This window comes from Somniosus microcephalus, chromosome 1, assembly GCF_052327205.1.
Source record: "Somniosus microcephalus isolate GS21.2 chromosome 1, FLI_Smic_1.0, whole genome shotgun sequence".
Taxonomy (NCBI): Eukaryota; Metazoa; Chordata; class Chondrichthyes; order Squaliformes; family Somniosidae; genus Somniosus; species Somniosus microcephalus.
Window position 1 is genome coordinate 253,242,995 of NC_140987.1, and position 26,110 is coordinate 253,269,104.

Genomic DNA, 26,110 nt, shown 5'->3' on the forward strand with positions numbered 1-26,110 from the left:
ATCCATGCATACCACATCCACTGCGTTACTCTCATCCACACACCTAGTCACCCCCTCAAAAAATTCAATCAAATTAGTCAGACATGATCTTCCCTTGACAAAGCCATGTTGACTATCCCTGATTAATCCTTGCCTCTCCAAGTGGAGACTAATTTTGTCCCTCAGAATTTTTTCCAATAATTTTCCTACCACTGATGTTAGGCTCACTGGCCTGTAGTTCCCCGGTTTTTCCCTACTTCCCTTCTTGAATAATGGTACTACATTAGCGGTTCTCCAGTCCTCTGGCACATCCCCTGTGGTCAGAGAGGTCCTGAATATATGTGTTAGAGCCCCCGCAATCTCTTCCTTTGCCTCACACAGCAGCCTGGGATACATTTCGTCCGGGCCTGGGGATTTATCCATTTTTAGGCCTGCTAAAACCGCCAATACCTCCTCCCTCTCGATGTTAATATGTTCGAGCATATCACAGTCCCCCCGCCCTATTTCTATGTCTACATCGTCCTTCTCCATAGTGAAAACAGATGCAAAAAATTCATTTAGAACCCCTCCTACATCTTCCAGCTCCACACACAGATTGCCACTTTTGTCCCTAATGGGCCCTATTTTTTCCCTAGTTATCCTCTTACCCTTAATATACTTATAAAACATCTTAGGATTTTCCTTTATTTTGCTCGCCAGTGTTATTTCATGGCCCCTCCTTGATCTCCTAATTTCTCTTAAGTATCCCCCTGCACTTTTTGTACTCCTCTAGGGCTTCCTCCGTCTTTAGCCTTTTGTATCTGCCAAAAGCCCTTCTTTATTTCCTAATCCATTCTCTTATATCCCCTGACATCCAAGGTTCCCTGTGGTTTTTGGAACCACCCTTGACCTTTACGGGAACATGTTGCCATTGTATGATCTCAATCTCCCTTCTGAAAGCCTCCCATTGCTCCGATGCGGATTTTCCTACAAGTAGCTGATCCCAGTCCATTTTGGCCAGATCCTGCCTTATCCTATTAAAATCGGCCTTCCCCCCAATTTAGAACCTTTATTTCCGGCCCATCCCTGTCCTTTTCCATGACCACCTTAAATCTCACCATATTATGGTCACTGTCACCAAAGTGCTCACCTACTAGCACTTTTTCCACTTGGCCGGCCACATTTCCTAGAATTAGGTCCAGTACCGCCCCCTCTCTTGTAGGACTTTCTACATGCTGGCTCAAAAAGCTCTCCTGGATGCACTTTAAGAATTCTACACCCTCTGAGCCTTTCACACTCTGACTATCCCAGTTAATATTGGGGAAGTTGAAATCCCCCATTATTATTACCCTATTATTTGCACATTTCTCTGAGATTTGCCGACATATCTGTTCCTCTATCTCCCCCTGACTGTTTGGAGGCCTATAGTACACTCCCAGCAAATTGCTTGCCCCCTTTTTGTTTTTAAGCTCCACCCATATGGCCTCATTAGAGGAGCCTGCTAATATATCATCCCTCCTTACTGCAGTAATTGACTCCTTAATTAATATTGCGACACCCCCTCTTATACCTCCCCCTCTGTCTCGCCTGAAGATTCTGTACCCCGGAATATTGAGCTACCAGTCTTGCCCCTCCCTCAACCATGTCTCCGTGATAGCAACAATATCATACTCCCATGTGTTTATCAACACCTTCAGTTCATCCACCTTATTTGCAAGACTCCTTGCATTAAAATAGATGCCATCCAGCCTTGCCCTTATATATTTGCCCTGTCTACCAAGCTGACTTGTTTTTTTCTCTATAATTGGCAGCCCATCACCCCCTATTTCGGCTCCCCTCTGTATCCCATCCCCCTGCCAAGTTAGTTTAAACCCCCCCCCCCCCCCAACAGTGCTAGCAAACCTCCCCGCAAGGATATTTGTCCCGCTCTGGTTCAGGTGCAACCCGTCCGACTTGTACAAGTCCCACCTTTCCCAGAAGCAGGCCCAGTGATCCAGGAAAGTAAAACCCTCCCTCCTACACCAACTCTTTAGCCACGCATTCATCTGCTCTATCCTCCTATTCCTATACTCACTAGCACGTGGCACTGGGAGTAATCCAGAGATTACAACCTTTGAGGTCCTGCTCTTTAATCTGTTACCTAGCTCCCTAAATTCTTGATGCAGGACCACATCCCCCTTCCTACCTATGTCGTTGGTCCCAATGTGGACCACGACCTCTGCCTGCTCACCCTCCCCCTTAAGAATGCCCTGTAGCCGCTCAGTGACATCCATGACCCTGGCCCCAGGGAGGCAACAAACCATCCTGGAGTCACGTTTGCAGCCACAGAAACGCCTATCTGTTCCCCTTATGATAGAATCCCCTACCACTATTGCTCTCCCACTCTTTTTCCTCCCTTTCTGAGCAGCAGAAGCGTCCCTGGTGCCAGGAAGCTGGCCGCTGCTGCCTTCCCCTGGTGAATCATCCCCCTCAACAGTATCCAACTTGGTATACCTGTTTGAAAGGGGGATGTCCGCAGGGGTTCCCTGCACTTCCTGCCTGCCTCTGTTGCTCCGCCTGATGGTCACCCACTTTCTTTCTGCCTGTGCAGCCCTACCCTGAGGCGTGAACAACTCGCTAAACGTGCTATCCACGACCCTCTCAGCATCGCGCATGCTCCAAAATTCATCCACCCGCAGCTCGAGCGCCGCAATGCGGTCTACAAGTAGCTGCAGCTGGATGCATTTCCTGCACACATGGTCGTCAGGGACACTGGCAGCGTCCCCGACTTCCCACATGGAGCAAGAGGAGCAGAACACGGGTAGAAAGGGATGTGTGAGTAGAGGTAGAATGGGATGTGTGAGGAAAGGTAGAATGGGATGTGTGAGTAGAGGTAGAATGGGATGCGTGAGGAGAGGTAGAATGGGACGTGTGAGTAGAGGTAGAATGGGATGCGTGAGGAGAGGTAGAATGGGACGTGTGAGGAGAGGTAGAATGGGACGTGTGAGGAGAGGTAGAATGGGATGTGAGGAGAGGTAGAATGGGATGTGTGAGGAGAGGTAGAATGGGATGTGTGAGGGGAGGTAGAATGGGACGTGTGGGGAGAGGTAGAATGGGACGTGTGGGGAGAGGTAGAATGGGACGTGTGAGGAGAGGTAGAATGGGACGTGTGAGGAGAGGTAGAATGGGATGTGTGAGGAGAGGTAGAATGGGACGTGTGAGGAGAGGTAGAATGGGACGTGTGAGGAGAGGTAGAATGGGATGTGTGAGGAGAGGTAGAATGGGACGTGTGAGGAGAGGTAGAATGGGACGTGTGAGGAGAGGTAGAATGGGACGTGTGAGGAGAGGTAGAATGGGACGTGTGAGGAGAGGTAGAATGGGACGTGTGAGGAGAGGTAGAATGGGATGTGAGGAGAGGTAGAATGGGACGTGTGAGGAGAGGTAGAATGGGACGTGTGAGGAGAGGTAGAATGGGACGTGTGAGGAGAGGTAGAATGGGACGTGTGAGGAGAGGTAGAATGGGACGTGTGAGGAGAGGTAGAATGGGACGTGTGAGGAGAGGTAGAATGGGACGTGTGAGGAGAGGTAGAATGGGACGTGTGAGGAGAGGTAGAATGGGACGTGTGAGGAGAGGTAGAATGGGACGTGTGAGGAGAGGTAGAATGGGACGTGTGAGGAGAGGTAGAATGGGACGTGTGAGGAGAGGTAGAATGGGACGTGTGAGGAGAGGTAGAATGGGACGTGTGAGGAGAGGTAGAATGGGACGCGTGAGGAGAGGTAGAATGGGACGCGTGAGGAGAGGTAGAATGGGACGCGTGAGGAGAGGTAGAATGGGACGCGTGAGGAGAGGTAGAATGGGACGCGTGAGGAGAGGTAGAATGGGACGTGTGAGGAGAGGTAGAATGGGACGTGTGAGGAGAGGTAGAATGGGACGTGTGAGGAGAGGTAGAATGGGACGTGTGAGGAGAGGTAGAATGGGACGTGTGAGGAGAGGTAGAATGGGACGTGTGAGGAGAGGTAGAATGGGACGTGTGAGGAGAGGTAGAATGGGACGCGTGAGGAGAGGTAGAATGGGACGCGTGAGGAGAGGTAGAATGGGACGCGTGAGGAGAGGTAGAATGGGACGCGTGAGGAGAGGTAGAATGGGACGCGTGAGGAGAGGTAGAATGGGACGCGTGAGGAGAGGTAGAATGGGACGCGTGAGGAGAGGTAGAATGGGACGTGTGAGGAGAGGTAGAATGGGACGCGTGAGGAGAGGTAGAATGGGACGCGTGAGGAGAGGTAGAATGGGACGCGTGAGGAGCGGTAGAATGGGACGCGTGAGGAGAGGTAGAATGGGACGCGTGAGGAGAGGTAGAATGGGACGCGTGAGGAGCGGTAGAATGGGACGCGTGAGGAGAGGTAGAATGGGACGTGTGAGGAGAGGTAGAATGGGACGCGTGAGGAGAGGTAGAATGGGACGCGTGAGGAGAGGTAGAATGGGACGTGTGAGGAGAGGTAGAATGGGACGCGTGAGGAGAGGTAGAATGGGACGTGTGAGGAAAGGTAGAATGGGACGCGTGAGGAGAGGTAGAATGGGACGCGTGAGGAGAGGTAGAATGGGACGTGTGAGGAGAGGTAGAATGGGACGCGTGAGGAGAGGTAGAATGGGACGTGTGAGGAGAGGTAGAATGGGACGCGTGAGGAGAGGTAGAATGGGATGTGTGAGGAGAGGTAGAATGGGACGCGTGAGGAGAGGTAGAATGGGATGTGTGAGTAGAGGTAGAATGGGACGTGTGAGGAGAGGTAGAATGGGACGCGTGAGGAGAGGTAGAATGGGACGCGTGAGGAGAGGTAGAATGGGACGCGTGAGGAGAGGTAGAATGGGACGCGTCAGTAGAGGTAGAATGGGACGCGTGAGGAGAGGTAGAATGGGACGCGTGAGGAGAGGTAGAATGGGACGCGTGAGGAGAGGTAGAATGGGACGCGTGAGGAGAGGTAGAATGGGACGCGTGAGGAGAGGTAGAATGGGACGCGTGAGGAGAGGTAGAATGGGACGCGTGAGGAGCGGTAGAATGGGACGCGTGAGGAGAGGTAGAATGGGACGCGTGAGGAGAGGTAGAATGGGACGCGTGAGGAGAGGTAGAATGGGACGCGTGAGGAGAGGTAGAATGGGACGCGTCAGTAGAGGTAGAATGGGACGCGTGAGGAGAGGTAGAATGGGACGCGTGAGGAGAGGTAGAATGGGACGCGTCAGTAGAGGTAGAATGGGACGCGTGAGGAGAGGTAGAATGGGACGCGTGAGGAGAGGTAGAATGGGACGCGTGAGGAGAGGTAGAATGGGACGCGTGAGGAGAGGTAGAATGGGACGCGTGAGGAGAGGTAGAATGGGACGCGTGAGGAGAGGTAGAATGGGACGCGTGAGGAGAGGTAGAATGGGACGCGTGAGGAGAGGTAGAATGGGACGCGTGAGGAGAGGTAGAATGGGACGCGTGAGGAGAGGCAGAATGGGACGCGTGAGGAGAGGCAGAATGGGACGCGTGAGGAGAGGCAGAATGGGACGCGTGAGGAGAGGCAGAATGGGATGTGAGGAGAGGTAGAATGGGACGCGTGAGGAGAGGTAGAATGGGATGTGTGAGACTTTGCCCAGAATGTATATTGAAACGAGATTCCTTCTCATCAAACCTCCAGACCTTCACATAATGGCCATCTGGATGGTTTAACTACTAATCAATTTAATCTGATGTTTCCTGTCTGAATTTATAAAGGAACAAGAGATGACCTGGACAATCTCAGATAGTTCATGTGACCGTGCTAATATTTACTAATGTGTTAGCTTCAGTGCCCCCATTGCTCTGGCCAATTTGCTATTAACACCTCACATAGGATGTTGCTGATCCATCTGCTTTGTCTTACTCCATTGCACTGACTTATCTCTAGTATTAGCATATCCTAATTGGACAATGACCCTGAGATGTTATGATCAACTTTGCTGAGTCACCTGACAGAGCAAGTTCTAACACGAGACAGTTTTTGTAAGAGCTGTGACCTGTCAAAGATAACGTAAAGCCAGTAATTAGGTTTATAAACCAAAAAAGAGTAACTGATTTCATGATTTTAAAGAGTTTGTCTGATTGTCTTATGATTTGAGACGGTGGGGTGGCAATATGGCATTACTGTATATATGCTTTTTAGTGATTGCTGTTGCTGTCATGGTTGTAAACATTGTTATAAAATTTGCCCTCCGACAAAGTCGCACTCAAAGGAGTTCGTGGTCTGCAGAGTGCAAAAAAAATTAGCAGGAACATTGCTTATTGCACTGTTAAAAATTCATTTGCTCAACAATGCACCAGCCTTAACTTTTTCTGGCATCATAAGTGGTCAAGGACCCCAACTTCACGCCACTGCATTAATTTCAGTGTTGAGTCTATCGGTAAGGACTGTTGCAGCGCACCCTATGGAAGAGCAGGGTGTCTCTGACAGCAGCTTCCAAATTTCAGTGTTTAAATGCACGTGTGTATTTTGGAAGTTGCTGTCCACTTTACTCCGTTATAACAGTGAGCGCTGTTAGCCTCACCGTCTCTCTTTTGTCCCTCAATTAAACAGGAGTTTAAACTAATGCTTTACTGTACTATTTAGGGGTCCATTTGCACAGATCACTAAAATGCAGTGGTCAGGTACAGAACATAATCAAAAAGGCTAATGGTATGTTAGACTTTATGTACAGTTCTGGGCATCGCACCTTGGAAAGGATATATTGGCATTGGAAGAGTGCAGTGCAGGTTCACCAGAATGTTACCAGGGCTCCAAGGGTTAAATTATGAGGAGAGATTACATGAACTAGGCTTGCATTCCCTGGAATATAGAAGGTTAGGGTGATTTGATTGAGTTTTTTAGGATTTTGAAAGGAATTGATGGGTAGATAAAGAGAAACTTTTTTCTGCTGGTGGGGAAGTCTGGGACACTGGGACATAACCTTAAAATCAGAGCCAGGCCATTTCCTAACAAATATCAGTACAGCACTTGTGTCTTGCAAAGCTAAATTATGCATTAAGTTGGTGTGGTGGGCTCATGCCGATTAAAGAGCAGGTTGAGAGTGCCTTACATTGTTTCATTTGGGACTCTTGTAGCTGGTTTAAAAAAAAAAGAGATTTGCATCAAATTAGATTATGGAATTGGACCCAGATTTCAGTGTTGAAATTCAGAGAAGTTGGTTTTGCTGGGCAGTCAGAGAATGTACAAACGAGGGGACCTTTTGAATAGTACTACCAACACTCCAGGTCCCTTTGTGTATGTGTGGGATCCTACCGGTAGGGAGTATGGATATGAAGGAACTACGGTACCCACTGCTTAAAACATCCACATTTAAAACAGGCAGTTGCTTATATCAGCTAAAAAGCGAAAACCATTTACGTTATGTCAATTAAAGACTGAACAGGCTGGGGCTGTACTGTAGAAAAGAGAAGGCTGAGGGGTGACCTGATGGGAGGTCTTTAAAATAATGAAGGGGATTGATAAAGTAGACATAGAGAAGATGCCTCCACTTGTGGGAGAGTACAAAACCAGGGGCCATAAATGTAAGAGAGTCACTAATAAATCCAATAGGGAATTCAGGAGAAACTTCCTTACCCAGAGAGTGGTGAGAATGTGGAACCCAATATCACAAGGAGTAGTTGAGGCGAATAGCATAGATATATTTAAGGGGAAGCTCGATAAGTCCATGAGGGAGAAAGGAATAGAAGGATATGCTGATAGGTTGAGATGAAGAGGGGTGAGAGGAGGCTCGTGTGGAGGATAAACATTGGCATAGTCCAGTTGGGCCGAATGGCCTGTTACTGTGCTGTAAATTTTATGTCATCAAACTCTGAAACATAAATAGGCCACCTCTTATGACCACTTGTTGCTGATCATGTTTGTGATAGTTTCGCCAAATTGTTCTGCTTTAATGTGCTTTAAATTCATTAGTTTTCACGAATTACTTTTAGGGTGTGGTGGGAAACCCAGTTGTGAAATCTGTTTTGGATAAAACGAAACATTCTGTGGAGTCCATGATTACCACCCTGGATCCAGGCATGGCTCCCTACATCAGTAAGTATAATGCACCAAAGACTCCGATCTATTGCGCTTAAATAATTTGAGACACAAACTAAATGGAAATATATGCGATGGAGTTCATCAAATCCCACTTGCATAACATTGTTCAGCTCCACTCCAGCTCAGCCCATCTGCAGCGGAAACCCTCATCTGTGCTATTGTCACCTTCCAGACTTGACTGTTCTGCCGCTCTCCTGGCTGGCCGCCCATCCTCCAACGCTATGCAAACTTCAGCTCATTTGGAACTTTGCTGCCAGTGTACTTTTCTGCACCAAATCTCGCTCGCTCGCTCATTGCCCCTCTCAAGTCACTAGTGACTCCGGGTTCCCTGACTTCCTCAAATTTATAAGTTTCATTTTTTTGTCTTAAAATACACCTGTGCAGCACCTTGGGATGTTTTTCTACATTAAAGGCACTATATAAATGCAAGTTCTTGAACGCTACCTGGTTTTGTACATACAGTGCTGTGTTTGATTTGTAAAATACATTAGCTTGAAAGCATTATAGGTAGTAGTATAGTTAATTTGAGATACTTGCATAGTTTTTGGGCTGTGATCCCCTTTGAACCACTAACTTATTTTATGTTGAACTGGCTTAATTTTGTGATTGTCGTTAACTGCACCCGTGGTTCTTTACCAATCTGATTCTCCGTGACTGACTCACTAATAATTGCTGTAAAATATGTGCGTGAAGCCATTGATAAAGCAATATGTGTCAGCAGATGTTTAGCCCGAGTTCGTTGAGCTTTGTTTTGCATAGTGTTGCGATAGAGTATGCATGCTTATGGTGATTGGATATTACCTGGTTGGTTTATTTTGCTTTCTGTCTGATATAAGGCACCCTCCCTTTGATTTACTTGTCTATTTCCCCCCCCCCCCCCTCCAGAATCAGGTGGTGATCTGGATGTTTTGGTAACTTCCAATAAAGAAGTCAAAGTGACCGCTATTCGGGATGCTTTCCAGGAAATGTTTGGGTTGGCCACCGTCACTGGGGAAGACGGCCAATCAAATATTGCTCCACAGCCTGTTGGCTACGCAGCAGGATTAAAGGCGAGTCTTGTTTTCCAACGTATTTCACATAGAAGATAGGAGCAGGAGTAGGCCATTGAAGGCTGACCTTCAAATATTTTTATTCGTTAGTACAATTCTTCAGGTGAACACAGCTGTACGGGTTGAATTTGGTTCATGTGTTTCCTCTTATTCTGGTACATTATGGACACAGGATTGAGTTATAAAAAAGGATGACATATATTTGGAAAAGTTTAAGGCTCAGTTTCTCACTTCTTGCCCTCCACATGTGGCTTCAACCACTAATAGGTCTAGGACCGGCTGCAGTATGCTCAGATTCTCTTGATGGACCAAATGGCCAGTTACTGTGCCGTAGCGTTCAATGTAATGGGAAAGGAAAGGGAAAACATTATACGAACATAAGGAATAGGAGCAGGAGTAGGCCATTCGGCCCCTCTAACCTGCTCCGCCATTCAATAAGGTCATGGCTGACTTTCAACCTCGGCTCCACTTTACCGCTCCATCCCCATATTCCCCGATTCTCTTAATATCCAAAAATCTATCGCTCTCTGTCTTGAATATACTCAACGACTGAGCCTCCCCAGCCCTCTGGCGTAGAGATTTCCAAAGGTTCACCACCCTCTGAGTGAAGAAATTTCTTCTCATATCAGTCTTAAATGGCCGACCTCTTATTCTGAGACTGTGACACCTCCCCCGCCCCCCCCCCCCCCCAGTTCTGACTCCCCAGCCAGGGGAAAATAGGGACACAGCAGGGCTCGTCCGGGATTTTAACCCGGGATCTCGCATGTCAACCAGTGAAACTCCTTGAGCGAGAATCATACCCTTAGATAAATGATATTACGTCCTCTCACCTATGTCAAATCAATAGTACAGCTTTACCCATGGACATCCTGTAATGTAGCGAGGCAATTGCATGCCTTATAAGGACATTTAGATTAATGAATTGTAGCTCAAAGGTTTCACAAGTGGCAAATTGTTAACAAGACTTTAGATTTGACCTGGGAACATGCGAGCTCAAGAGCTGTATAGTAAAGAATGAACAATCTATATACATTAGAGTCTACATACACTTCAATTTTTTTCATTATAAATTCCTGTGTCCAAATTTATAATGGAAATTGCCTGTGGGGGAAAAGAAAGGAAAGAACTTTCATTTATACAGGAAACGTTGTGATATCCGGCACCGACGGGACTGGCGTGTTGCCAATCTATCAAAACTGCCGGACATACAAAGTTAATGTTGAAGCATACGGAGGTTTTCATCTCCGTATCTGACAACAAACACTGTTGCTTAGCAACAGCTTCTAAAGAGTTGGCTGCAGCTGCAAGCGTCTCTAGCTGAAGCTGTTGCTATAGCTACAGACCTTGCAGTGCCTGACTGGGGAAAAAAAAAAGAACGAGAACTAAAAAAAACTTATAGAAAATGGCTCCTGATTTTTGCCGTTAGATCGAGTATTCCGGACATACAACCTCCGGATAAACCAAAGTTTCCTGTATAGCACCTTTCACATCCTCGGGTGCCAAAACACTTCAGATCTGTTGAAGTATTTTTTTTGAACTTTGTGGTAAACCACTGTTCTACCTGCCTGTATGAGTGTTTGTATTCCACTGTGTACATGTCTGTACATGCCTCGGCTGACTCCTCCCACGAGTCCAGGTATAAAGGTGACTGCTCCACAGTCCCTCTGTACTCTGGACCGGTCGACCACTCGAGGCACACCTTCATTCTCTTGTTAATAAAAGCCTGTTAGTTACTCGCTTAACCTCAGTCTTTTGAGTAATTGATAGCGCATCAATTTTATTAACAAGAATTTTTATAATGGAGAAGATCCTCACACCAGCATGCCTGGACTTAGACCATCGGGAGGCGGACGCATCCACCAAGTTTGCTCACTGGCTTAAGTGCTTTGAAAAATTCCTGATCGCCTCCGCTGCAACGGTCAAATTGGATGAGGACAAACTGGATGTCCTGATCTCCAAAGTGAACCACCGAGCGTACTCGGTCATCCAGGACGCGACCTCGTACACGGCTGCTCTCAAGCTCCTCAAGGACCAGTACACGCGCCCAGTGAACGAGGTGTACGCCGGGCACCTCCTGGGGAGTCGTAAACAACAATCTGGGGAATTGACCGAGGAATACCTTCAGGCACTGTCTGTGCTTGGCCGGGCCTGTGGTTGTAAGGATGTAAAGGCCGCCGTGTACACAGAGGAACTTATCCGGGACGCTTTTGTGGCGGGCCACAGGTCCAATTACACCCGACGGCGACTGTTGGAGCAGAGTGACCTCGACCTCAACAAGGCCTCTGAACTCGCACTATCATTGGACACAGCCTACCGGGGCATGGATGCCTACTCCTCTGCACCGTGGACGCCGCGGGGAACGACAGCCTGGGACACGGTAGGACCGTCTCATAGTGCCGTGCCATCCCAGCAACGGCCCAACTACCGCAGCAGTGTCCCAAGGCCAGAAATGCTACTTCTGTGGCCAGGCCAAACACCCCAGAGCGCGCTGCCCGGCGAAAAATGCGATCTGCTCGGGCTGTGGGAAGAAGGGACACTACGCCAGCGTCTGCAGGGCCAAAGCCACCCCGAACCCCAGCAGCGTCGCGTGCGGGCCGCCATCTTGGGCCTCCCCAGCCATGTGCGAACCACCGGAACAGCAGCCATTTTGGACGCCTCCAGCCACATGGGGATCATGGACGCCGCCATCTTGGACGCCAGCCGCCATCTTGGCCCCCAACGCCGCCTCATCTGATACCCGCAACGACACACCGACCCCTACGCTGGCCTCCGTTACGCTGGACCAAGCGAGACCGCACCAACTGGCCCGGTCCACAATGGACATTAAGGTAAATGGTCACGAAACAATCTGCCTTTTTGACTCTGGGAGCACGGAGAGCTTCATCCACCCCGACACGGTGCGGCGTTGCTCTCTCCCAGTCCTGCCTGCGCACCAGTGGATTTCTATGGCCTCCGAGTCCCAGTCGGCGGACATTGGCGGCTACTGCGTGGTGACACTCTTAGTAGACGGGACTGTGTACGATAATTTTAAACTTCTGGTCCTGCCCCACCTCTGCGCTGCCGTCCTACTGGGGTTAGATTTCCAGTGCCACCTTAAAAGTGTTACGATGGCGTACGGTGGACCCCTCCCCCCACTCACAGTCTGCAGCCAGCAGCTTCCAAATTGCCCGCCGCGCACCAGGTGCAACCTCTCCACACTCAGAGTCACCCCCCCCCACTGTTTGCTAACCTCACCTCCGACTGTAAGCCCATCGCCACAAAGAGCAGGCGATACAGTGCCGGGGACAGGGTTTTCATTAAAACCGAAGTGGAGCGGCTCCTGAAGGAGGGGATTATTGAGGGCAGCACCAGCCCCTGGCGAGCCCAGGTTGTGGTCGTTAAGACCGGCGAGAAGCAGCGCCTGGTCATCGACTACAGCCAGACAATAAATCGCTACACCCGGCTGGACGCTTACCCACTCCCCCGCATAGCTAATATGGTCAACCAGATCACGCAGTACCGCGTCTTCTCGACCATTGACCTGAAATCAGCGTACCACCAGCTCCCTATCCGCCCTGAGGACCGCCAGTATACTGCCTTTGAGGCAAACGGCCGCCTCTATCACTTCCTTAGGGTTCCCTTTGGCGTCACCAACGGAGTCTCCGTCTTCCAAAGGGAGATGGACCGGATGGTCGATCAAAATGCGTTGCAGGCCACTTTCCCATATCTGGACAATGTGACCATCTGCGGCCATGACTTGCAGGACCATGACGCAAACCTCAAAAAATTCCTCTGCACCGCCCAACTCCTGAACCTGACGTATAACAAGGAGAAGTGCATATTCCGCACAACCCGCCTCGCCATCCTTGGCTGTGTTGTGGAACACGGAGTCATCGGTCCCGACCCCGACCGGATGCATCCCCTTATGGAACTCCCACTGCCTCAAGGCCCTGAAGAGGTGCCTAGGGTTTTTCTCCTATTACGCCCAGTGGGTCCCCTACTATGCGGACAAGGCCCGTCCGCTGATCAAGTCCACCTCTTTTCCCTTGACGGCAGAGGCCCGCTTAGCCTTCCACCGTATCAAGGAAGACATTGCCAAAGCCACCATGCACGCAGTGGACGAATCCATCCCCTTCCAGGTGGAAAGCGACGCGTCCGACTTTGCCCTGGCCGCTACCCTTAATCAGGCGGGGAGACCCGTGGCCTTCTTTTCACGAACCCTCCAGGGCCCGGAGACCAGACACTCCGCTGTTGAGAAGGAGGCCCAGGCTATTGTGGAGGCTGTGCGTCATTGGAGGCACTACCTGGCCGGAAAACGATTTACCCTGCTCACTGACCAGCGTTCAGTTGCTTTTATGTTTAACAACAAGCAGAGGGGCAAAATCAAAAACGACAAGATCTTGAGGTGGAGAATCGAACTTTCCACCTACAATTACGAGATCTTGTACCGGCCCGGGAAGCTCAATGAACCCCCGGATGCTCTATCGCGTGGCACCTGCGCCAGCGCGCAGATCGATAGACTGCGGGCCCTCCACAATGACCTCTGCCACCCGGGGGTCACCAGGTTCTTCCACTTCATCAATGCCTGCAACCTGCCTTACTCCATTGAGGAGGTCAGGACCATGACCAGGAACTGCCAAGTCTGCGCTGAGTGCAAACCGCACTTTTATAGACCAGACAGGGCTCACCTGATAAAAGCCACTCGCCCCTTCGAGTGCCTGAGCGTTGATTTTAAAGGGCCTCTCCCCTCCTCCGATCGTAATGTGTACTTCCTCAACATTATTGATGAGTACTCCCGTTTCCCGTTCGCCATCCCCTGCCCGGACATGACCAGTGCCACGGTCATTAAATGTCTAAACGACCTCTTCACCCTGTTCGGTTTCCCCAGCTATATCCATAGCGACCGGGGCTCATCGTTTATGAGCGACGAACTCCGCCAGTACCTGCTCGCTAGGGGTATTGCCACAAGCAGGACCACCAGTTACAACTCCCGGGGGAACGGGCAGGTGGAAAGAGAGAATGCGACAGTTTGGAAGGCCGCCCTGCTAGCCTTAAAGTCTAGGGGCCTTCCGACCTCCCGCTGGCAGGATGTGCTCCCCGATGCGCTCCACTCTATTCGGTCACTGCTCTGCACTGCCACTAACGCCAAACCTCATGAGAAAATGTTTGTCTTCCCAAGGAAGTCCACATCGGGGACATCGCTACCGCCATGGCTGACGTCCCCAGGGCCGGTCCTACTGAGAAGACACGTGAGGACCCATAAAATGGACCCCCTGGTCGAGAGGGTCGACCTCCTCCACGCCAACCCCCAGTACGCTTACATTGCGTACCCGGATGGGCGGGAGGACACAGTCTCCATACGAGACCTCGCACCCTCGGGGGCCCCAGTAACCCACTACCACCACCCCCCACGATCCAATACCCAACCCCAGCAGACGGCACGCCTGGGCCCCGCGACCCGCTCGACACCCACGAGGACTACACACCAGTGCCCCAACCTACGCGGGACTCGACGCCGGAAGCTTCACTACCCCTGCCGTCGCCACGTCGATCACAGCGGCAGACAAGACCTCCGGAGAGACTCCAATACACAAACTTTTAATACACTTCACCCCGCCGGACTCATTTTTAAACAAGGGGTGAATGTGGTAAACCACTGTTATACCTGCCTGTATGAGTGTTTGTATTCCACTGTGTACATGTCTGTACATGCCTCGGCTGACTCCTCCCACAAGTCCAGGTATAAAGGTGACTGCTCCACAGTCCCTCTGTATTCTGGACCGGTCGACCACTCGAGGCACACCTTCTCTTGTTAATAAAAGCCTGTTAGTTACTCGCTTAACCTCAGTCTTTTGAGTAATTGATAGCGCATCAAACTTTCAGTGAGTTAATTCGATGACAGCAAGACAATAACACGCACAAGCAAAGTTTCGCTCTTTCAAAAGTTTAATCCTACAAATAAGGGTTAAAATACTTACAAATCTAGCAAGCCTGATTCGGCAAGAATTAAATTTATCGAATATACAGCTCTTGAGCTCAAACGTTCCCAGGTCAAATCCAAAGTCTTGTTAACAATTCACCACTTTTTATACCTATCTGCAATTGTACGTTACAGGATGTACATGGGTAACACTGTACTATTGATTTGACAGGTGAAATGACAATCTCCATGCTTTCCCTTCCCTTTCCCTTTACAACTTATCTTCCTCCTTCGAGGTCACCGTAACCTCTTCATTAAATTTCACAACGTACCATGTATGGTCCCTTTCACACTGGACGTGATAATCATGCAGGTACTTATCTTTTTCCATGGACATCCTGTAATGTAGCTTGCATTCCAGAAAGGATTGTAAAGGAATGAGATTCTGTGCTTGAGTTCTGTTGTACTTTTGAAAGTATTTAACCCTTTTCCTGTCCATGTCTCCTAACAGTGTAATTATTGTTTTGTAGGCAAATGCAACAGCCAATTTGCGCACAGCACGATCTCAAAACAGCAGTAAGATATTCTGTTTTTAGTGCTGTTGGTTAAAGGACAAATGTTGCCCAGGACACTGGAAGAGGCCTCCCACTCCTGTTCAATTAGTGTCATGGGATTTTCCACGTCCACTTAAACAAGCGGACAGTGTAACATCTCATCTGGAAGTACTGCATTCAAAATGTCACCGAGATAATGTGCCCAAGTCTCTGAAGTGGACCTTGAACACATGGCCTTCTGACTCGGGTGAGAGTGCTACGACTGCGACATTGCTGACACTTGTTACTTGACGTGCAAACTTGTCCCATAAATGACACCCTCCTGTCAATGATGGGGCTGCAGTGTCTCAGTTTGGCATCTTCCAGCTCCTCAGCTTGTACTACAGAGAGACTCCTGTGCTCCGATGAACACTATTTCTCAATTGCTATCTCGCCTACAAATGGCGACTGAATTAAGCCTGCATGCACTGGTGCAATTAAAAAAAAGAAAGGCTTTCTGCAGCGCCTTTCACAGCCAATGAAGTACTTTAAGCGTAGTCACTGTTGTAATGTAAGAAACGCTGCAGTCAATTTGCATGCAGCAAGATCCCACAAACAGCTATGTTACCCCCTGCCCTCTAACCCCATTTCACCAGAAGGCTACACGTGGTCTTGACTCCCTGTGCCCAACACCATAGGTGATTGACTAGCAATATAAGCAATGAATCTTGGTGTTCACATTCAAATGACGTCTGAATTGACCCACTCCCACATAGAAATTTGTAGTTGAATATTACGATGTTCTCTGCATTAAATATAACTCAATAGAATTATTAAAATGTGAAATGAACCCTTACTTATCAGTACAAATTATGAAATGCTGAAATCAACTTCCCTGATGTAGAAGATGGAGACCGGAACTGTGCACAGTACTGCAAGATGTGGTCTGACCAGCATATTAATACAGTTTGAGAAGCTAGATAAACATATGAGGGAAAAAGGAGTAGAAGATAAGCTGATCGGGTGAGATGAAAAGGGGTGAGATAAGGTGCGTGTGGAGCATAAACACCGGCATAGACCAGTTAGGCCGAATGGCCTGTTTCTGTGCTGTACATTCTTATGTAATTCTATGTAATACAGCATCCCGGTCTAGTCACAGACACAAAGGAGGCAGTCAAACCCTGCAGGCAGTTTAGAGATGAACCGCAAGGCTGACCTCAAGCATAAGGCCTGATGTCGGAGACAAAAAAACGGAGAACCTTGGACTATTCAGCCTTGGGAAAGAGACTTGGTGACTGTCTAGAAATCTGGAAAATGTAGAAAATTACACGAGAGCAGGACAAGGGGACACGGGTTCCAACTAGTAAATGACCTATTTAGGACCAATGTCAAAAAGTTCTTCGCACAAGGAGTGACCAACACATGGAATGGACTTCTAAGTAGAGTAATGAAGGCAAAAAGCCTAGAATCCTTTAAGAAACAATGAACCGTATAATGGGGAGACTAGGGTTTTTTAAAAAAGATGAATGGGCTGAATGACCTTCATCCATATTTACCTTAACTTTGAAACATCATGGACTTGATTTTGTTTGTTATGCCCAGAGACTATTTTACAGTCTTGCCACTAGAGGGTGCAGATTACCAAAATAAAATGAGCACCTACAAAGCCAATGGAAAGGGAAATCGGGGCGGGGATGTAAATGGGCAGCTGATTGGCTATTGCCTGTTTTGAGTCTCTGCCGCAGTTGAATTTCACCACCATTAAGTCTTGCAGTCAGACTTTAATCATGCAATTGTGGATCATATTTAGGCACAGTCTTCAAAAGAATCCTGTGACCCAATTAATTGCTGCCCATTTCTGAAACTCTCTCAAAACATCCCTGGCCTTGTTTCAAGGTCATGCCAACTTGGATCTTTTACTCTTCAAATAAAATTACCAACAAATTTTTAAGAAATGAATTTGAAGTGGAAGAGTTCAAGTTGCATTTAATGTGCGGTTATTTCATTTTCTCCAGGGAGCCCAGGAAAGGATAGATAGTCTGCGGCGGTCAGGAATGATTCATGAAAAACAGGTGACGGTTTCCATTGAGAACTTCATTGCAGAATTGCTTCCAGACAGGTAAACAGCGGCTCCCTCTTAAAATAATTATCTAGCAACATTTTTACTAGGAAAGTTCCATTTGTGTAGTTAGGCAACCATGGTCAACAAATGAGGCAAGAGACCGTATCAAGCTAAAAGAAAAGGGTGACAATGCAAGGAAAATTGGAAATCCTGAGAACTGCAAGAGCTGTAAAAAGCAACAAAAAATACAAAGAAGGCAACGAGGTGCAAAACAGGAATATGAAAAAATAAACTTGCAAGGGCTCATGGGGTTGGGGGTAATATAGTAGCATGGATAGAGGATTAGTTAATGGACAGAAAAGAGAGAGTAGGGATAAACGGGTCATTTTCCAGTTGGCAGGCTGAAACTAGTGGGATGTCGCAAGGATCAGTGCTTGGGCCTCAGCTATTTACAGTCTATATTAATGACTTAGATGAAGGGACCGAGTGCAATGTATCCAAGTTTGCTGATGATACAAAGCTAGGTGGGAAAGTAAGTTGTGAGGAGGGCACAAAGGGATATAGACAGGTTAAGTGAGTGGGCAATAAGGTGGCAGATGAAGTATAATGTGAGATTTTTCACTTTGGTAGGAAGAGTAGAAAAACAGAATATTTTTAAATGGTGAGAAACTATTAAATGTTGGTGTTCAGAGAGATTTAGGTGTCCTTGTACAGGAAACAGAGTTAGCATGCAGGTACAGCAAGCAATTAGGAAGGCAAATGGCACGTTGGCCTTTATTTCAAGGGGGTTGGAGTACAAGAGTAAAGAAGTCTCACTACAGTTGTACAGGGCTTTGGTAAGACCATACCTGGAGTACTGTGCACCGTTTTGGTCTCCTTATCTGAGAAAGGAAATACATGCCTTAGAGGTGGTGCAACAAAGGTTCACTAGATTGATCTTTGGGATGAGAGGGTTGTCCTATGTTGAGAGATTGTGTAGAATGGGCCTATACTCTCTGGAGTTTAGAAGAATGAGAGGTGATCTCATTGAAACATACAAGATTCTGAGGGGGATTGATAGGGTAGATGCTGAGAGGCTGTTTCCCCTAGCTGGAGAGTCTAGAATTAGGGGGCATAGTATCAGGATAAGGGGTCGGCCATTTAGAACTGAGATGAGGAGGAATTTCTTCACTCCGGGTTGTGAATCTTTGGAATTCTCTGCTCCAAAGGGCTGTGAATGCTGAGTCATTGAGTATATTCAAGGCTGAGATAGATAGATTTTTGGACTCATGGGGATCAGGCGGGAAAGTGGAGTTGAGGTCAAAGATCAGCTATGATCTTATTGGTGTGGAGATGCCGGTGTTGGACTGGGGTGGACAAATGTAAGAAATCACACACCAGGTTATAGTCCAACAGCTTTATTTGAAATCACAAGCTTTCGGAGCGCTGCTCCTTCGTCAGGTGAAGTGGAGAGATGCATAAAAACACAGCTTATATAGTCAGAGAATAATGTCAGATGTTTACAGGTAATCTTTCTAACTGCCATTTATCACACCTCGGCAGAGAGATAATCACAGCAATCAAAGGTGTAAATGGTGTCCAAACAGGTCAGTCAGGAAAACATTACATCAAAGAGCAATGAGGTGGGGTCACAAGGGGTCAAATGTTGCAGATGCTGGGGTCTGTATGAAAAACAAAAAAACATTTATTTTGTTGGAAATCACAGCAGGTCCGGCCGCATCTGTGTGGAGAGAACAAGCCAACGACGACTCGAGTCTGGATGACCCTACGTCAGGTGCGGTTACATGTAGCGTGACATGAACCCAAGTTCCGCACCCATGAGGACGGCCTGAACCGGGATCTTGGGTTCATGTCACGCTACATGTAACCCCACCTGACGTAGGGTCATCCAGACTCGAGTCGTCGTTGGCTTGTTCTCTCCACAGAGATGCGGCCGGACCTGCTGTGATTTCCAGCAAAAAAAATATGTTTTTGTCTTTTTTTGTTTTTCATACAGACCCCAGCATCTGCAACATTTGACCCCTTGTGACCCCACCTCATTGCTCTTTGATGTAATGTTTTCCTGACTGACCTGTTTGGACACCATTTACACCTTTGATTGCTGTGATTATCTCTCTGCCGAGGTGTGATAAATGGCAGTTAGAAAGATTACCTGTAAACATCTGACATTATTCTCTGACTATATAAGCTGTGTTTTTATGCATCTCTCCACTTCACGTGACGAAGGAGCAGCGCTCCGAAAGCTTGTGATTTCAAATAAAGCTGTTGGACTATAACCTGGTGTTGTGTGATTTCTTACATGATCTTATTGAATGGCGGAGCAGGCTCTTAGGGCTGTATGGCCTACTCCTGCTCCTAATTATGTTCTGCTCTAACAGCAAAATCTTTTATAAATGTTTTGAGAGTATGTTGAACGGTAATGTGGGCCCATTAAAGACGGATGCAGATGAGACTGTAATGAGTTATAAAGAATTGGCACACTTGAAGGTGGGTAAATGGAGTTGAGGTACAGATCAGCCTTAATCTAAATGTACACTCTCGGGAGCCGCAAGCCTACATTTCGTTGTACTGCACTTGTGCACTAACAATGACAATAAAAGTTGATTTGATTTGATGTAATTGAATAGCGGAACAAGCTCGATAATTTTTATTAACGCTGCCACGTTATCCTGGCCATCGCGCATAGTGGGCAAATAGTGTTCGCACAAATGTGCCTGCTATAAACGCCGGGAACTAGTCGTAAACCCAGATGGTGCTTATAAGGTTCCTGCCCGAGGCAAGTTGGGGCGGGGCGGGTCTGGTGGGACTTGGCGAGGCAAGTCGGGCAAAGGCGCCTCAGCTGCCCAGGGAAAAAACAATGGCGGTAAACTAGCCAATTTCAGTTGGGCAGAGGGAGTTCAAATTCCCTTTTTAAATCAAAAGTGTGAATCTGATGTTACTGCTGTAATTTGACCAGATGTGATTATTCTGGCCTTCATTTATAAATGTTGTTTTCCAGGTGGTTTGACATAGGTTGTCTGATTCTTGAAGATCCAGCGCATGGTATTCGTTTGGAAAATTTCACGCAGGCAACACCAGTGCCTTTACAATATGTGCAACAGGTCAGTCTGTCTCATTAATGCTGGTCTCTCAGAAAATAACTGCCCTTTTAAAATCGGACTGGTTCAGTTTAAAATGTCTCACTTTGACATCGGCAGTGAGTAATGGAATAATTCCAGGAATTAAAGTGATCACTCAACTTTGTATCAAACCAGAGCATAGATATGAGTCATTTTGGATTTTGGTACAAATGTAATATATCTATCTATCATGCAGTATTTTAAAGCCAAGGTAACTTAGGGTAGGTAATTTGTGTGTTAAATTTATGCCCATAATGTCTCTGGTAAATGTTTAAGATTTTTAAAGAACACAAACTAGCTGTGAGACTTATTTGTAAAGTTCTTTCGGTGATTGGTGATCTGGCCAAAAGGAATCTCTTCAGACAAATTATTATATATGCAGTCATAAATATAAGATAATCGCTAAAATCCAATAAGGAATTCAGGAGCAACCTCTTTACTCAGAATGGTGAGAATGTGGAACTCGCTACCACAAGGAGTGGTTGAGGCGAATATCATAGATGCATTTAAGGGGAAGTTAGATAAGCACATGAGGGAGAAAGGAATAGAAGGATATGTTGATAGGGTGAGATGAAGAGGGTTGGGAGGAAGCTCAAGTAGAGCATAAACATCGGCATGGACCACTCAGGCCGAAGGCCTGTTTCTGTGCAATGAATTTGCATAAACTGCCTTTGGAGCCCAGTCACAAGCCATCTTTTGGTTGTTTTCTAATTTGGGACGGTGTCAATGGACCAGACGGTCTTTTCCTGTCTGCCTTTTTGTACATGTTCGTATTCATCTGAAATTTCTCTCCCGCTAAGTTAGTGCAGACACTAACTCATTTCTCATTTTATTTGCGACCTCTGCTGAAGTAGCAGCCCAAAGAATTTCAGACGCATGCCTTGAGTGTTCGTAATTATTGTCCCGCAGCGCAACTTCAAAGCTGCTGTGGTAGAATGCGGCACAAGTAGTTAGTCACTGGTCTGAAATCCAAAAAAATGGAAGTGAGGATGTCCCCTTAACAACTCACCTGGTATTAACTGATTGTCCTTGGACACTGCTGAATTCTTCGAGAGTGGGGAGAAGGATCCTTCTGGGGTGGTAAAGAGAGCAAAATACACTGAAAAGTACTTGCCTCTTGAGTAGCCCTTTGATGTATTGTGGTATTAAAGTCTGCATGTTAATGCAAAATCCTGTAATACTCAACTTTAATCTCCATCAAAGGAATTAGATGGTTTAATGTGGGGCTTTTATTAATTATTTTCTTGAATGCTACATTTGATTGAACAGAACTAACTTCATAGAATGGTACATTATTTTGCCAGTTCACCTATATTTGTATTGGAATGTTCAATTTCTTTTTGGTAAGTAAGCTTGTCCTTGCATATAGTTCTCAGTCATATTTTATGCCATTCTTCTTGGGACGTATAGGAGAAAAGCTTATAAATCAATAATCAAGTGTTGCAACCTGCTGTGATTTATCCACTAACCTTGGAATCATAAAATGATGCAGCATAGAAGGAGACCATTCAGCCCATCGTCCCTGTGCCGGCTCTTTGAAAGAGCAGTCCAATTAGTCCCATGCTCCCACTGTATCCCCATTCAAATATTTGTCCAATTCCCCTTTGAAAGTTACAATTGAATCTGTTTCCGCCACCCTTTCAGGCAGCACATTCCAGATTATCATAACTCGCTGTGTAAAAAAAGAATTCTCCTCATCTCCCCTCTTTTTGCCAATTACCTTGAATTTGTATCCTCTGGTTACTGACCGTTCTGCCAGTGGAAACAGTTTCACCTTATTTACTCTTATCAAAGCCCCTCAACGTTGAACACATCTATTAAACCTCCCCCTAACCATCTCTGTTCTAAGGAATGAACTCTGTTTGTAGTCCTTAGGTTATTTTTTAAATGCCAAATTTATTTTAATTCAATATTTTTTTTAAAGAGTACAATCTGGTTCATGTCCTCACCCAGGCTTCTTTTCTACTTGAATGCACACAAGAAAACCTGTTCTTGGGATAAAGGGGTCTAATGAACAAACCCATTCTGTTTGTAGTTTGATACAATAATGCTATAGGAAGGACAGGGCACAGTTTCAATTTTCCGACGACCTTGTGAAGTGCGGATCGGTCATTTATTTTTGCTGTTCAATTCATTTGAGAGGAAATGTTGGCTCTGCAATGCCCTTAGTGCATTTGCTTAAAACAGTTGTGTGTGTTTTTTTTTAAACAGGCACAAAACCTCACACCAACTGATTACAATCTGAGATGGTCTGGGCTGATGGTGACTGTAGGTCAAGTGTTGCAGAGGAATATACCCCAGGTCAATCGGACTGATTGGCACATCATGTTTACGGGGATGTCTCGAAGACAGATGATCTACAGCGCGGCCAAAGCCTTAGCGGGAATGTACAAGCGGCAACTACCACCAAAGTCCGTTTAACAATAAAACTGTGGCCGTCTGTTTAGTGGGGACTTGTTTTTTTAAAATATCGCTTCACTACACATGCAAGAACGGTTTAGCTTCAATGTATTTTTGTACTCCAGAATCAACAAAACTCAGTTCCTGAACCAAAACATCTCTCTTGTAGCTGTCTCTTTTACCAGCATGGGAACTGGTTAATTGGAACATTCCAGAAACTCAAGATCCTGTGTAATGGAAAATATTTTGAAATATGCAGCGGTTTTGTGCATTATAACTTTATATTAAAAAAATAACAAGTTTGTTACAATACTTTTGGTGGGTGTCTATTGAGATATGGCACTTGAGGAAGTTGAGATGCTAAGAGTTAGTAATGCTTATGATTGATATTGTCTTACATCTTCAACTAATCATTATAAAAATTTGTGTCCAAGTATGGTTTAATGTACATGGATTAATGTGCAGGCTGTTCAAGTGCCAAATTTTTATTCTCCTGTCCCCCACCTCTTCCCTTGTAATATAAGCTTAAAAGTAATGGGATTCAAAATGATGGATACATGATTTACAGTTTGAAAGTTGTTAATCCACTTTTTAAAAACCTAATTTTCAGATGATTGGTCAGGTTGAATTTTCACAGAATGAAGGACTTTATTTAAAACAAAATCCAACTCTCTCGTCTTTGAAAACTCTAATCAGATTATCTCCACTGCCAAGTGAAGCCATTGCAAGGCTTATTTGAATTATCTTTGACACTATTTTGTCATTCTTTGTAAGGGAATAAAACTGAAATATCACACGTGACGCTGCTGTTTTTGTAATTCTGCCTTAATTTCGACATCCGTCAGCGGTGTTTTTAATGCAATATGCCTTTTTCTAAGTTGAAGACGTTTAGTAGTTTGTACTGCCATATGCTATGCTGTAATAGTTTGCATATAAGTAATTGCTTCCTCGAATCTGTACAATTTAGCCATAGTGCAATCAGTTTCTAAATAAACCATAGCCAAAGTATTTTAATGGTGATTTTTCAATTTGGTTCATGTATTCAACCTATTGTGAATCTAGGTTCCAAACTGGATTGCTGTAACTGCTTTCACAGTGGTGTTGCATGTTACAGATGGGCTTTTTTTAGGTTAAGTTGCCACTGGCAGTTAAATGAAGATGCACGGAAAATGGTCCCAAAAAAAGTAGATTTACTGAAGTGTAGCTGCAGACATCTGCCAAATGGTGTATAATATAAGTTGATCACTTCTAAATTTTGATTTATTTTTTCCCTTCTCCCTCCTCTACACCCCAACCCCCACAAAAAGAATTCCTGTAAGTTGTAAGGTGACATGACCTTAAAAGTAGAGCTGGGCCGTTCAGGGGTGATGTCAGGAAGCACTTCTTCACACAAAGGGTAGTGGAAATCTAGAACACTCTCTTTCCCCAAAAAGCTGTAGAGGCTGGGGATCAATTGAAAATGTCAAAACTGAGTGATAGATTTTTGTTAGGCAAGGATATTATGGGTTTCGGAACCAAGGCAGGTAGATGGAGTTAAGATACAGATCAGCCATCGTCTAATTGAATGGCTCAAAGGGCTGACTGGCCCCCTCCACCTGTTCCTATGTTGTCTTTTTATCCCATTGTGGAAAGGAAAATTTTGAGTGTAACTTCCTTCTGATTTTGTTAATCATGCTACACATCCTTGCTCGTATTCCCCATTGGGACTTCTGCATTGGGAAGTGAGTGGCAGTCAGATGAATGAATATATACATTTACCAAAGTTCCCAGTCATTTAGTGAATCCCTTGGTGACCCAAGTTGTTAATGGTTCAGCAGGCAAAAGCGGGCATTAGGTCATGGGTACAACTTAATGTAAAACCTGTGCCGTCCTTAGTTCTATATTTTTGGTTGTTAGGCACAAGCCTTTTCTGTTGCAAGGACCATGACTACTAGTAAGTGGATTGGTATTGAAACAAGTTTTTCAGTTCATTTATTTAGCGTCATGGTTTGCTGATTGTGACCATAAGCGAAGATTAGAATAAAGCATTCAGAAAAGTTCCTGTATACAGCAGTGAAAAAGAGTCCCTTATCAGCAGATACAAAATAAAACATTCCATGTTCAGTGGATTCAATTCAGTCAATTTGATTCTGGGTAAATGTGAAACTCTTCCTTGGCAGAGATAAAATGGCATCACTGCCCTGCTTTCCATCTTGATTCATTGAGATTTTAAAGTTACTGAACTCTTGAGAGTGGGGATCTGATGGACAGTGCAAAATTGTCCCATTTCATGAACCTGTGCCATCAATAATTCCATTTGGGACTTGGAAGTAATTGGCAACCTAGCAGATGTCTGTTAATGTGGAGATTTTGTCCTTTGGATCTATCTTATCACAAAGTTTATATTTTAACCCGAGTTGCAATAAAATGTCCTTTCAAAACGTGGCTGTAAAATGTCTTTTTGCATTTGTAAAGCTAATGGACTGGACATTTTTAAATTAGAAAGCATAACACTAATTTTAAGAAAACCAATAATACACTTTGAGTTAATAGTCTTTCACTTTGTATGTCTGGCTCCCTTTTGAGAATGCTGGTGGCTAATCTTCCCTGTAATTTTTTTTGTGCGGCCCATTCAATTTTTTGTGCACGTGTGGTTAATTCCATTGAAAAGCCGGTGAGTGGTCTGCGCGGGACCTCCGAAACACTGCGCAGCTTAGTGGGAATGTTGCTGGTGATGCCTGTGCATAAGAGGAGTTTTTTTTCTTCTAGGTGATAGGACAAATCATCAATCTTTGTCCACTCACGGGATATTGTACATGGTGAATCAAAAGGGTTAAATCTCTTCCAGTTCTGACGAAAGGCCTCCGACCTGAAACATTAGATGTTTCTCTCTCCACAGATGCTGCCTGACCTGCTGAGTGTTTTCCAGTATTTTCTGTTTTTATTTCAGATTTCCAGCACCTGCGGTGTTTTGTTGCTGTTCTTGGTTCTAGGTTGTCTTAAGTCCAGGTGTAAATTGTTTTTGGAGGTGATAAAAATCTGGATCCCACAGTATGGTA

The 26,110-nt window shown here is 46.0% G+C and overlaps 1 protein-coding gene across 1 annotated transcript in view; it reads left to right on the forward strand.

Moving 5' to 3' along the window:
* Nucleotides 1-25,496, forward strand: part of prrc1 (proline-rich coiled-coil 1) — a 40,509-nt gene extending 15,013 nt beyond the window's left edge. Inside the window, exons 5-9 of the mRNA XM_085992089.1 lie at nucleotides 7,902-8,004; nucleotides 8,896-9,059; nucleotides 17,507-17,610; nucleotides 20,552-20,654; nucleotides 22,884-25,496. Coding sequence (XP_085848215.1) covers nucleotides 7,902-8,004; nucleotides 8,896-9,059; nucleotides 17,507-17,610; nucleotides 20,552-20,654; nucleotides 22,884-23,093 — 684 coding nt within the window. The 3' untranslated portion in view covers nucleotides 23,094-25,496. The remainder of the gene's footprint in view (nucleotides 1-7,901; nucleotides 8,005-8,895; nucleotides 9,060-17,506; nucleotides 17,611-20,551; nucleotides 20,655-22,883) is intronic.
* Nucleotides 25,497-26,110: the final 614 nt, after the last annotated feature.